The 15113-nt window shown below is 42.9% G+C and overlaps 1 protein-coding gene across 1 annotated transcript in view; it reads right to left on the bottom strand.

The window, feature by feature from the left end:
* The window catches only part of LOC124023052 (CD9 antigen-like), a 58709-nt gene extending 44057 nt beyond the window's left edge, over positions 1-14652 (bottom strand). The window contains exon 1 of the mRNA XM_046337643.1: positions 14439-14652. Coding sequence (XP_046193599.1) covers positions 14439-14507 — 69 coding nt within the window. The 5' untranslated portion in view covers positions 14508-14652. The remainder of the gene's footprint in view (positions 1-14438) is intronic.
* Positions 14653-15113: the final 461 nt, after the last annotated feature.

Here is a 15113-nt window from a genome sequence, read left to right as displayed (position 1 = left end):
ATGTATAGTCATGTTACTATGGTCCTCTCTACTCATGTATAGTCATGTTACTATGGTAATGTCCTCTATACTCATGTATAGTCATGTTACTATGGTAATGTCCTCTATACTCATGTATAGTCATGTTACTAAGGTAATGTCCTCTATACTCATGTATAGTCATGTTACTATGGTAATGTCCTCTATACTCATGTATAGTCATGTTACTATGGTAATGTCCTCTATACTCATGTATAGTCATGTTACTATGGTAATGTCCTCTATACTCATGTATAGTCATGTTACTATGGTAATGTCCTCTATACTCATGTATAGTCATGTTACTATGGTCCTCTATACTCATGTATAGTCATGTTACTATGGTAATGTCCTCTATACTCATGTATAGTCATGTTACTATGGTCCTCTATACTCATGTATAGTCATGTTACTATGGTAATGTCCTCTATACTCATGTATAGTCATGTTACTATGGTAATGTCCTCTATACTCATGTATAGTCATGTTACTATGGTAATGTCCTCTATACTCATGTATAGTCATGTTACTATGGTAATGTCCTCTATACTCATGTATAGTCATGTTACTATGGTAATGTCCTCTATACTCATGTATAGTCATGTTACTATGGTCCTCTATACTCATGTATAGTCATGTTACTATGGTAATGTCCTCTATACTCATGTATAGTCATGTTACTATGGTCCTCTATACTCATGTATAGTCATGTTACTATGGTAATGTCCTCTATACTCATGTATAGTCATGTTACTATGGTAATGTCCTCTATACTCATGTATAGTCATGTTACTATGGTAATGTCCTCTATACTCATGTATAGTCATGTTACTATGGTAATGTCCTCTATACTCATGTATAGTCATGTTACTATGGTCCTCTATACTCATGTATAGTCATGTTACTATGGTAATGTCCTCTATACTCATGTATAGTCATGTTACTATGGTAATGTCCTCTATACTCATGTATAGTCATGTTACTATGGTAATGTCCTCTATACTCATGTATAGTCATGTTACTATGGTAATGTCCTCTATACTCATGTATAGTCATGTTACTATGGTAATGTCCTCTATACTCATGTATAGTCATGTTACTATGGTAATGTCCTCTATACTCATGTATAGTCATGTTACTATGGTCCTCTATACTCATGTATACTCATGTTACTATGGTAATGTCCTCTATACTCATGTATAGTCATGTTACTATGGTAATGTCCTCTATACTCATGTATAGTCATGTTACTATGGTCCTCTATACTCATGTATAGTCATGTTACTATGGTAATGTCCTCTATACTCATGTATAGTCATGTTACTATGGTAATGTCATCTATACTCATGTATAGTCATGTTACTATGGTAATGTCCTCTATACTCATGTATAGTCATGTTACTATGGTCCTCTATACTCATGTATAGTCATGTTACTATGGTAATGTCCTCTATACTCATGTATAGTCATGTTACTATGGTAATGTCCTCTATACTCATGTATAGTCATGTTACTATGGTAATGTCCTCTATACTCATGTATAGTCATGTTACTATGGTCCTCTATACTCATGTATACTCATGTTACTATGGTCCTCTATACTCATGTTACTATGGTAATGTCCTCTATACTCATGTATAGTCATGTTACTAAGGTAATGTCCTCTATACTCATGTATAGTCATGTTACTATGGTAATGTCCTCTATACTCATGTATAGTCATGTTACTATGGTAATGTCCTCTATACTCATGTATAGTCATGTTACTATGGTAATGTCCTCTATACTCATGTATAGTCATGTTACTATGGTAATGTCCTCTATACTCATGTATAGTCATGTTACTATGGTCCTCTATACTCATGTATAGTCATGTTACTATGGTAATGTCCTCTATACTCATGTATAGTCATGTTACTATGGTAATGTCCTCTATACTCATGTATAGTCATGTTACTATGGTAATGTCCTCTATACTCATGTATAGTCATGTTACTATGGTAATGTCCTCTATACTCATGTATAGTCATGTTACTATGGTCCTCTATACTCATGTATAGTCATGTTACTATGGTAATGTCCTCTATACTCATGTATAGTCATGTTACTATGGTCCTCTATACTCATGTATAGTCATGTTACTATGGTAATGTCCTCTATACTCATGTATACTCATGTTACTATGGTAATGTCCTCTATACTCATGTATAGTCATGTTACTATGGTAATGTCCTCTATACTCATGTATAGTCATGTTACTATGGTAATGTCCTCTATACTCATGTATAGTCATGTTACTATGGTAATGTCCTCTATACTCATGTATAGTCATGTTACTATGGTCCTCTATACTCATGTATAGTCATGTTACTATGGTAATGTCCTCTATACTCATGTATAGTCATGTTACTATGGTAATGTCCTCTATACTCATGTATAGTCATGTTACTATGGTAATGTCCTCTATACTCATGTATAGTCATGTTACTATGGTAATGTCCTCTATACTCATGTATAGTCATGTTACTATGGTAATGTCCTCTATACTCATGTATAGTCATGTTACTATGGTAATGTCCTCTATACTCATGTATAGTCATGTTACTATGGTAATGTCCTCTATACTCATGTATAGTCATGTTACTATGGTCCTCTATACTCATGTATAGTCATGTTACTATGGTAATGTCCTCTATACTCATGTATAGTCATGTTACTATGGTAATGTCCTCTATACTCATGTATAGTCATGTTACTATGGTAATGTCCTCTATACTCATGTATAGTCATGTTACTATGGTAATGTCCTCTATACTCATGTATAGTCATGTTACTATGGTAATGTCCTCTATACTCATGTATAGTCATGTTACTATGGTCCTCTATACTCATGTATAGTCATGTTACTATGGTCCTCTATACTCATGTATAGTCATGTTACTATGGTAATGTCCTCTATACTCATGTATAGTCATGTTACTATGGTCCTCTATACTCATGTATAGTCATGTTACTATGGTCCTCTATACTCATGTATACTCATGTTACTATGGTAATGTCCTCTATACTCATGTATAGTCATGTTACTATGGTAATGTCCTCTATACTCATGTATAGTCATGTTACTATGGTCCTCTATACTCATGTATAGTCATGTTACTATGGTAATGTCCTCTATACTCATGTATAGTCATGTTACTATGGTAATGTCCTCTATACTCATGTATAGTCATGTTACTATGGTAATGTCCTCTATACTCATGTATAGTCATGTTACTATGGTAATGTCCTCTATACTCATGTATAGTCATGTTACTATGGTAATGTCCTCTATACTCATGTATAGTCATGTTACTATGGTAATGTCCTCTATACTCATGTATAGTCATGTTACTATGGTAATGTCCTCTATACTCATGTATAGTCATGTTACTATGGTCCTCTATACTCATGTATAGTCATGTTACTATGGTAATGTCCTCTATACTCATGTATAGTCATGTTACTATGGTCCTCTATACTCATGTATAGTCATGTTACTATGGTAATGTCCTCTATACTCATGTATAGTCATGTTACTATGGTAATGTCCTCTATACTCATGTATAGTCATGTTACTATGGTAATGTCCTCTATACTCATGTATAGTCATGTTACTATGGTAATGTCCTCTATACTCATATATAGTCATGTTACTATGGTAATGTCCTCTATACTCATGTATAGTCATGTTACTATGGTAATGTCCTCTATACTCATGTATAGTCATGTTACTATGGTAATGTCCTCTATACTCATGTATAGTCATGTTACTATGGTCCTCTATACTCATGTATAGTCATGTTACTATGGTAATGTCCTCTATACTCATGTATAGTCATGTTACTATGGTCCTCTATACTCATGTATAGTCATGTTACTATGGTAATGTCCTCTATACTCATGTATAGTCATGTTACTATGGTAATGTCCTCTATACTCATGTATAGTCATGTTACTATGGTAATGTCCTCTATACTCATGTATAGTCATGTTACTATGGTCCTCTATACTCATGTATAGTCATGTTACTATGGTAATGTCCTCTATACTCATGTATAGTCATGTTACTATGGTAGTGTCCTCTATACTCATGTATAGTCATGTTACTATGGTAATGTCCTCTATACTCATGTATAGTCATGTTACTATGGTAATGTCCTCTATACTCATGTATAGTCATGTTACTATGGTCCTCTATACTCATGTATAGTCATGTTACTATGGTAATGTCCTCTATACTCATGTATAGTCATGTTACTATGGTAGTGTCCTCTATACTCATGTATAGTCATGTTACTATGGTAATGTCCTCTATACTCATGTATAGTCATGTTACTATGGTAATGTCCTCTATACTCATGTATAGTCATGTTACTATGGTCCTCTATACTCATGTATAGTCATGTTACTATGGTAATGCCCTCTATACTCATGTATAGTCATGTTACTATGGTAATGTCCTCTATACTCATGTATAGTCATGTTACTATGGTAATGTCCTCTATACTCATGTATAGTCATGTTACTATGGTAATGTCCTCTATACTCATGTATAGTCATGTTACTATGGTAATGTCCTCTATACTCATGTATAGTCATGTTACTATGGTCCTCTATACTCATGTATAGTCATGTTACTATGGTAATGTCCTCTATACTCATGTATAGTCATGTTACTATGGTAATGTCCTCTATACTCATGTATAGTCATGTTACTATGGTAATGTCCTCTATACTCATGTATAGTCATGTTACTATGGTCCTCTATACTCATGTATAGTCATGTTACTATGGTAATGTCCTCTATACTCATGTATAGTCATGTTACTATGGTAATGTCCTCTATACTCATGTATAGTCATGTTACTATGGTAATGTCCTCTATACTCATGTATAGTCATGTTACTATGGTAATGCCCTCTATACTCATGTATAGTCATGTTACTATGGTAATGTCCTCTATACTCATGTATAGTCATGTTACTATGGTAATGTCCTCTATACTCATGTATAGTCATGTTACTATGGTAATGTCCTCTATACTCATGTATAGTCATGTTACTATGGTAATGTCCTCTATACTCATGTATAGTCATGTTACTAAGGTAATGTCCTCTATACTCATGTATAGTCATGTTACTATGGTAATGTCCTCTATACTCATGTATAGTCATGTTACTATGGTCCTCTATACTCATGTATAGTCATGTTACTATGGTAATGTCCTCTATACTCATGTATAGTCATGTTACTATGGTAATGTCCTCGATACTCATGTATAGTCATGTTACTATGGTAATGTCATCTATACTCATGTATAGTCATGTTACTATGGTAATGTCCTCTATACTCATGTATAGTCATGTTACTATGGTAATGTCCTCTATACTCATGTATAGTCATGTTACTATGGTAATGTCCTCTATACTCATGTATAGTCATGTTACTATGGTAATGTCCTCTATACTCATGTATAGTCATGTTACTATGGTAATGTCATCTATACTCATGTATAGTCATGTTACTATGGTAATGTCCTCTATACTCATGTATAGTCATGTTACTATGGTCCTCTATACTCATGTATAGTCATGTTACTATGGTAATGTCCTCTATACTCATGTATAGTCATGTTACTATGGTAATGTCCTCTATACTCATGTATAGTCATGTTACTATGGTAATGTCCTCTATACTCATGTATAGTCATGTTAATATTATTCCTTCTTAATGCCACGGTGAAGGGTTTAGCCTGATTAAATCAACAATCATTGCAGTCAGTGGAACACCAACAGCATCCATTCAAGCCCATCGTATAAACAGGACGCAAGGCTAATCTGATTGACCGATGAAGACAGTGAAGTCAGAGCCAGGAGCCCACGACCACAGCGTGCAGAGTTGAGGCTATAGTTACTTTAGCATCAATCAAAGATAAAGACTGCAATAGCATCGAATAGTCCCCGCGATATGCAACTGTTCAGGGAAGTCAGGAACCAATACACGCAGTCAGTCAGGAAAGCTAAGGCCAGCTTCTTCAGGCAGAAGTTTGCATCCTGTAGCTCCAACTCCAAAACGTTCTGGGACACTGTGAAGTCCATGGAGAACAAGAGCACCTCCTCCCAGCTGCCCACTGCACTGAGGCTAGGTAACACGGTCACCACCGATAAATCCGTGATAATCAAAAACTTCAACAAGCATTTCTCAACGGCTGGCCATGCCTTCCTCCTAGCTACTCCAACTTCAGCCAACAGCTCCGCCCCCCGCAGCTACTCGACCAAGCCTCCCTAGCTTCTCCTTTACCCAAATCCAGATAGCTGATGTTTTGAAAGAGCTGCCAAACCTGGACCCATAGAAATCAGCTGGGCTTGACAATCTGGACCCTCTATTTCTGAAACGGTCCGCCGCCATTGTCGCAACCCCTATTACCAGCCTGTTCAACCTCTCTTTCATATCGTCTGAGATCCCCAAGGATTGGGGAAGCTGCCGCGGTCATCCCCCTCTTCAAAGGGGAGACACCCTGGACCCAAACTGTTACAGACTTATATCCATCCTGCCCTGCCTATCTAAGCTCTTTCGAAAGCCAAGTCAACAAACAGATAACTGACCATCACGAATCCCATCGTACCTTCTCCGCTGTGCAATCCGGTTTCCGAGCCGGTCACGGGTGCACCTCAGCCACACTCAAGGTACTAAATGATATCATAACCGCCATCGATAAAAGACAGTACTGTGCAGCCATCTTCATCGACCTGGCCAAGGCTTTCAACTCTGTCAATCACCATATTCTTAGTAGCCTCGGTTTTTCTAATGACTGCCTTGCTTGGTTCACCAATTACTTTGCAGACAGAGTTCAGTGTGTCAAATCTAAGGGCATGTTGTCCAGTCCTCTGGCAGTCTCTATGGGGGTACCACAGGGTTCAATTCTCGGGCTGACTCTTTTCTCTGTATATATAAATGATGTTGCTCTTGCTGCGGGCTATTCCTTGATCCACCTCTACGCAGACGATACCATTCTGTATCCTTCTGGCTCCTCTTTGGACACTGTGCTATCTAACCTCCAAACAAGCTTCAATGCCATACAACACTCCTTACGTGGCCTCCAACTGCTCTTAAACCCTAGTAAAAACCAAATGCATGCTTTTCAACCATTTCCTGCCCGCACCCTCCCGCCCGACTAGCATCACCACCCTGGACGGTTCTGACCTAGAATATGTGGACAACTATAAATACCTAGGTTTCTTGCTAGACTGTAAACTCTCCTTCCAGACTCATCTTGAACAGCTACAATCCAAAACCAAATCTAGAATTGACTTTCTATTTCGCAACAAAGCCTCCTTCACTCACGCCGCCAAACTTACCCTAGTAAAACTGACTATCCCCAACACCCACCCGTAGCACACGTTCCAGCAGGTATATCTCACTGGTCATCCCCAAAGCCAACACGTTCCAGCAGGTATATCTCACTGTTCATCCCCAAAGCCAACCCGTAGCACGCGTTCCAGCAGGTATATCTCACTGTTCATCCCCAAAGCCAACCCGTAGCACGCGTTCCAGCAGGTATATCTCACTGGTCATCCCCAAAGCCAACACGTTCCAGCAGGTATATCTCACTGGTCATCCCCAAAGCCAACACGTTCCAGCAGGTATATCTCACTGTTCATCCCCAAAGCCAACACGTTCCAGCAGGTATATCTCACTGGTCATCCCCAAAGCCAACACGTTCCAGCAGGTATATCTCACTGTTCGTCCCCAAAGCCAACACGTTCCAGCAGGTATATCTCACTGGTCATCCCCAAAGCCAACACGTTCCAGCAGGTATATCTCACTGTTCGTCCCCAAAGCCAACACGTTCCAGCAGGTATATCTCACTGGTCATCCCCAAAGCCAACACGTTCCAGCAGGTATATCTCACTGATCATCCCCAAAGCCAACACGTTCCAGCAGGTATATCTCACTGGTCATCCCCAAAGCCAACACGTTCCAGCAGGTATATCTCACTGTTCGTCCCCAAAGCCAACACGTTCCAGCAGGTATATCTCACTGGTCATCCCCAAAGCCAACACGTTCCAGCAGGTATATCTCACTGATCATCCCCAAAGCCAACACGTTCCAGCAGGTATATCTCACTGTTCATCCCCAAAGCCAACACGTTCCAGCAGGTATATCTCACTGGTCATCCCCAAAGCCAACACGTTCCAGCAGGTATATCTCACTGGTCATCCCCAAAGCCAACACGTTCCAGCAGGTATATCTCACTGGTCATCCCCAAAGCCAACACGTTCCAGCAGGTATATCTCACTGATCATCCCCAAAGCCAACACGTTCCAGCAGGTATATCTCACTGGTCATCCCCAAAGCCAACACGTTCCAGCAGGTATATCTCACTGGTCATCCCCAAAGCCAACACGTTCCAGCAGGTATATCTCACTGGTCATCCCCAAAGCCAACACGTTCCAGCAGGTATATCTCACTGGTCATCCCCAAAGCCAACACGTTCCAGCAGGTATATCTCACTGGTCATCCCCAAAGCCAACACGTTCCAGCAGGTATATCTCACTGGTCATCCCCAAAGCCAACACGTTCCAGCAGGTATATCTCACTGGTCATCCCCAAAGCCAACACGTTCCAGCAGGTATATCTCACTGGTCATCCCCAAAGCCAACCCGTAGCACGCGTTCCAGCAGGTATATCTCACTGTTCATCCCCAAAGCCAACCCGTAGCACGCGTTCCAGCAGGTATATCTCACTGTTCGTCCCCAAAGCCAACCCGTAGCACGCGTTCCAGCAGGTATATCTCACTGTTCATCCCCAAAGCCAACCCGTAGCACGCGTTCCAGCAGGTATATCTCACTGGTCATCCCCAAAGCCAACACGTTCCAGCAGGTATATCTCACTGGTCATCCCCAAAGCCAACACGTTCCAGCAGGTATATCTCACTGGTCATCCCCAAAGCCAACACGTTCCAGCAGGTATATCTCACTGGTCATCCCCAAAGCCAACACGTTCCAGCAGGTATATCTCACTGGTCATCCCCAAAGCCAACACGTTCCAGTAGGTATATCTCACTGGTCATCCCCAAAGCCAACACGTTCCAGCAGGTATATCTCACTGTTCGTCCCCAAAGCCAACACGTTCCAGCAGGTATATCTCACTGGTCATCCCCAAAGCCAACACGTTCCAGCAGGTATATCTCACTGGTCATCCCCAAAGCCAACACGTTCCAGCAGGTATATCTCACTGGTCATCCCCAAAGCCAACACGTTCCAGCAGGTATATCTCACTGGTCATCCCCAAAGCCAACACGTTCCAGCAGGTATATCTCACTGTTCGTCCCCAAAGCCAACACGTTCCAGCAGGTATATCTCACTGTTCATCCCCAAAGCCAACACGTTCCAGCAGGTATATCTCACTGGTCATCCCCAAAGCCAACACGTTCCAGCAGGTATATCTCACTGTTCATCCCCAAAGCCAACACGTTCCAGCAGGTATATCTCACTGGTCATCCCCAAAGCCAACACGTTCCAGCAGGTATATCTCACTGTTCGTCCCCAAAGCCAACACGTTCCAGCAGGTATATCTCACTGTTCGTCCCCAAAGCCAACACGGCATTTGGCCGCCTTTCCTTCCAGTTCTCTGCTGCCAGTTACTGGAACTAATTGCAAAAACCAGTTGGAGACTTTCATTTCCCTCACCAACTTTAAACATCAGCTATCTGAGCAGCTACCCGATCGCTGCAACTATTCATAGTCCATCTGTAATTAGCCCACCCAATATACCTACCTCATCCCCATACTGTTTCTATTTACTTTTCTGCTCTTTTGCACACCAGTATCTCTACTTACACATCATCATCTGCTAAATTGTAATAATTCGCCTATTTATTGCCTACCTCCTCATGCCTTTTACACACACAGTATATAGACCTATTTTTTTTTCTACTGTGTCATTGGCTTGTTTATTGTTTATCCCAACTCTGTGTTGTTGTTTTTGTCGCACTGCTTTGCTTTATCTTGGCCAGGTTGCAGTTGTAAATGAGAACTTGTTCTCAACTGGCCTACCTGGTTAAATAAAGGTGAAATATATATATATTTTTTAAATTGGTAACAATTAGGCAGGAGAAAGGGGCGGCAGGGTAGCCTAGTGGTTAGAGCGTTGGACTAGTAACCGAAAGGTTGCAAGATCGAATCCCCGAGCTGACAAGGTACAAATCTGTCGTTCTGCCCCTGAACAGGCAGTTAGTTAACCCACTGTTCCCAGGCCGTCATTGAAAATAAGAATTTGTTCTTAACTGACTTGCCTGGTACAATTCAAAAATGTTAACTAAAATGAGGTGAGTGATATTTGTTACTGCTGCCCTTATGAGAGAGTCAATACCACTATAACGTTTCCTCTGTGCTGTCTGATACTGCTGCCCTTATGAGAGAGTCAATACCACTATAACGTTTCCTCTGTGCTGTCTGATACTGCTGCCCTTATGAGAGAGTCAATACCACTATAACGTTTCCTCTGTGCTGTCTGATACTGCTGCCCATATGAGAGAGTCAATACCACTATAACGTTTCCTCTGTGCTGTCTGATACTGCTGCCCATATGAGAGAGTCAATACCACTATAACGTTTCCTCTGTGCTGTCTGATACTGCTGCCCATATGAGAGAGTCAATACCACTATAACGATTCCTCTGTGCTGTCTGATACTGCTGCCCATATGAGAGAGTCAATACCACTATAACGTTTCCTCTGTGCTGTCTGATACTGCTGCCCTTATGAGAGAGTCAATACCACTATAACGTTTCCTCTGTGCTGTCTGATACTGCCCCATATGAGAGAGTCAATACCACTATAACGTTTCCTCTGTGCTGTCTGATACTGCTGCCCTTATGAGAGAGTCAATACCACTATAACGTTTCCTCTGTGCTGTCTGATACTGCTGCCCATATGAGAGTCAATACCACTATAACGTTTCCTCTGCTTCTCTGTGCTGTCTGATACTGCTGCCCTTATGAGAGAGTCAATACCACTATAACGTTTCCTCTGTGCTGTCTGATACTGCTGCCCATATGAGAGAGTCAATACCACTATAACGTTTCCTCTGCTTCTCTGTGCTGTCTGATACTGCTGCCCATATGAGAGAGTCAATGCCACTATAACGTTTCCTCTGTGCTGTCTGATACTGCTGCCCTTATGAGAGAGTCAATACCACTATAACGTTTCCTCTGTGCTGTCTGATACTGCTGCCCATATGAGAGAGTCAATACCACTATAACGTTTCCTCTGTGCTGTCTGATACTGCTGCCCATATGAGAGAGTCAATACCACTATAACGTTTCCTCTGTGCTGTCTGATACTGCTGCCCTTATGAGAGAGTCAATACCACTATAACGTTTCCTCTGTGCTGTCTGATACTGCTGCCCATATGAGAGAGTCAATACCACTATAACGTTTCCTCTGTGCTGTCTGATACTGCTGCCCATATGAAAGAGTCAATACCACTATAACGTTTCCTCTGTGCTGTCTGATACTGCTGCCCTTATGAGAGAGTCAATGCCACTATAACGTTTCCTCTGTGCTGTCTGATACTGCTGCCCTTATGAGAGAGTCAATACCACTATAACGTTTCCTCTGTGCTGTCTGATACTGCTGCCCATATGAGAGAGCCAATACCACTATAACGTTTCCTCTGTGCTGTCTGATACTGCTGCCCTTATGAGAGAGTCAATACCACTATAACGTTTCCTCTGTGCTGTCTGATACTGCTGCCCTTATGAGAGAGTCAATACCACTATAACGTTTCCTCTGTGCTGTCTGATAATGCTGCCCTTATGAGAGAGTCAATACCACTATAACGTTTCCTCTGCTTCTCTGTGCTGTCTGATACTGCTGCCCTTATGAGAGAGTCAATACCACTATAACGTTTCCTCTGCTTCTCTGTGCTGTCTGATACTGCTGCCCTTATGAGAGAGTCAATGCCACTATAACGTTTCCTCTGTGCTGTCTGATACTGCTGCCCAGAAGGCAGGGTAGCCTAGTGGTTAGAGCGTTGGACTATTAACCGGAAGGCAGTAGGCAGGGTAGCCTAGTGGTTAGAGCGTTGGACTAGTAACCGGAAGGCAGTAGGCAGGGTAGCCTAGTGGTTAGAGCATTGGACTAGTAACCGGAAGGCAGTAGGCAGGGTAGCCTAGTGGTTAGAGCATTGGACTAGTAACCGGAAGGCAGTAGGCAGGGTAGCCTAGTGGTTAGAGCGTTGGACTATTAACCGGAAGGCAGTAGGCAGGGTAGCCTAGTGGTTAGAGCGTTGGACTAGTAACCGGAAGGCAGTAGGCAGGGTAGCCTAGTGGTTAGAGCGTTGGACTAGTAACCGGAAGGCAGTAGGCAGGGTAGCCTAGTGGTTAGAGCGTTGGACTAGTAACCGGAAGGCAGTAGGCAGGGTAGCCTAGTGGTTAGAGCGTTGGACTAGTAACCGGAAGGCAGTAGGCAGGGTAGCCTAGTGGTTAGAGCGTTGGACTAGTAACCGGAAGGCAGTAGGCAGGGTAGCCTAGTGGTTAGAGCGTTGGACTATTAACCGGAAGGCAGTAGGCAGGGTAGCCTAGTGGTTAGAGCGTTGGACTATTAACCGGAAGGCAGTAGGCAGGGTAGCCTAGTGGTTAGAGCGTTGGACTAGTGACCGGAAGGCAGTAGGCAGGGTAGCCTAGTGGTTAGAGCGTTGGACTAGTAACCGGAAGGCAGTAGGCAGGGTAGCCTAGTGGTTAGAGCGTTGGACTAGTAACCGGAAGGCAGATGGTCCCTGTTAAGATACCTTGATATGTAAACAAATCCCTCTCTTCATCTCCACGTTATTCATGAGCTGATCTGCTGTCTGTATAATGATCAACTCGATTTTGTCAAATAGGAGATATTCTGTAATTCATTGGTGGTTATCTAGCAACTTCGGTCATGTGACTTTTGATTGACTCTCAGTTACAAAGTTTGTATGATTGGACAACACAATAGCCTAGTCGGGTGCGCTCTGTGTCGAGAGAGCATAGTCCTACTGCTGAAAGGCACTGAATTCATTGAGGAACATGATAACGGTTTTAAAATTGTATTTTTTTCCGGTATCAAGCAAACACCATCTGCAGCGTATCTTGCTGCCGACTTGAGCGGACTCCAAGCAGGGGCAGTTCGTTTCACGTCTCAGGCCCTCGGCGTGTGCAGCGAGAGGGCGGATTTAACCGTTTCAGAGAGTAGTGAATGTGCTTCTATAATAGCAAATCCGGGAGGCATAGCCGGGGGACGCAGGCGAACATAACGAACAAACCAGTGTTCAAGATTCCACGCGTTCGTGAAGAGGCAGGCGCTGATAGAACTGTCAGATCCAGAATATAAGCGGTCTGACCTTTGATCTACGCGGGGAGCAAGAGGCAGGCGCTGATAGAACTGTCAGATCAAGAAGCGTTCTGACCTTGATCTACGCGGGGGAGCAATATTTCAATGTTGAGCCATAATTGATGTTCTTTATTGTGTAGAAAATATATATTTTTGTTATTGACTTTTCAAATGAGAATAAATGTCTGAGGTCCGGACCGAGGTGTCATCATTAGTAGTCAGCCCTGAATACAGCCCTGAGTACAGCCCTGAGTACAGCCCTGTAGTCAGCCCTGAGTACAGCCCTGTAGTCAGCCCTGAGTACAGCCCTGTAGTCAGCCCTGAGTACAGCCCTGAGTACAGCCCTGAGTACAGCCCTGAGTACAGCCCTGAGTACAGCCCTGAGTACAGCCCTGTAGTCAGCCCTGAGTACAGCCCTGTAGTCAGCCCTGAGTACAGCCCTGTAGTCAGCCCTGAGTACAGCCCTGAGTACAGCCCTGAGTACAGCCCTGTAGTCAGCCCTGAGTACAGCCCTGAGTACAGCCCTGTAGTCAGCCCTGAGTACAGCCCTGAGTACAGCCCTGAGTACAGCCCTGTAGTCAGCCCTGAGTACAGCCCTGTAGTCAGCCCTGAGTACAGCCCTGTAGTCAGCCCTGTAGTCAGCCCTGAGTACAGCCCTGTAGTCAGCCCTGAGTACAGCCCTGAGTACAGCCCTGAGTACAGCCCTGTAGTCAGCCCTGAGTACAGCCCTGTAGTCAGCCCTGAGTACAGCCCTGAGTACAGCCCTGAGTACAGCCCTGAGTACAGCCCTGTAGTCAGCCCTGAGTACAGCCCTGAGTACAGCCCTGAGTACAGCCCTGTAGTCAGCCCTGAGTACAGCCCTGAGTACAGCCCTGAGTACAGCCCTGTAGTCAGCCCTGAGAACAGCCCTGAGAACAGCCCTGTAGTCAGCCCTGAGTACAGCCCTGAGTACAGCCCTGAGTACAGCCCTGTAGTCAGTATTCAGTCACAACGAGTTGCACTGAGTGAGACTCACCCAGGAGACGAAGTTGAAGACGAACAACAGATATTTGACGCAAGTCTCTCCTCCCGTCAGTAGCGCCATGGTCCGTCCGTCTGTCTGTCAGATGAAGAGATGTAGACGTCTATAATACTGTTAGAAAAGCTGTGTAATAATGTTGTTGATTCCGGTCAGTTGGGCGAATGGAAGTTGATGAAGTCCTCAGCCCCCTTTGTCTCTGCTGTCTGTTTGCTGTGCTTGCTGGTGCCTATATAGAGGCGCACAGCACTCCCACCTCAGACACAAATTGTCTGCCACTTTTTTCTTTCTCTCTCTCTCTCCTTCTCTCCTTCTCTTTCTCTTTCTTTCTCTTTCATTCTTTTTCTTTGGGTTTGTTATTGTCAGTATACAGAATATTGACAACTAGTCAGATTTGAGTCCTATAGATTTAGTCAGGTTGTTACTCAACACGGTATATGTGTGTGTGAGGCTGAGGTGATTCACTCTGACAAGGCATACTGTTAATTACAGGTCAGATCAGCCTCTTTGTAAATTACAGGTCAGATCAGCCTCTCTCTGGCTCTTTGCTTAGTCTGAGTCCTGACACACACACACCCATACACACATGCACGGACAGAGGGTCAGGGAAGCAGGGACAGAGGGACAGTGTCCAGAACAATGGCTCCTGTTGTGTCCAGAGAGTCTGTCTTC

Source organism: Oncorhynchus gorbuscha, unplaced genomic scaffold (assembly GCF_021184085.1).
Source record: "Oncorhynchus gorbuscha isolate QuinsamMale2020 ecotype Even-year unplaced genomic scaffold, OgorEven_v1.0 Un_scaffold_1489, whole genome shotgun sequence".
Classification (NCBI taxonomy): domain Eukaryota; kingdom Metazoa; phylum Chordata; class Actinopteri; order Salmoniformes; family Salmonidae; genus Oncorhynchus; species Oncorhynchus gorbuscha.
This window is presented reverse-complemented; position numbering and strand designations above follow the sequence as displayed.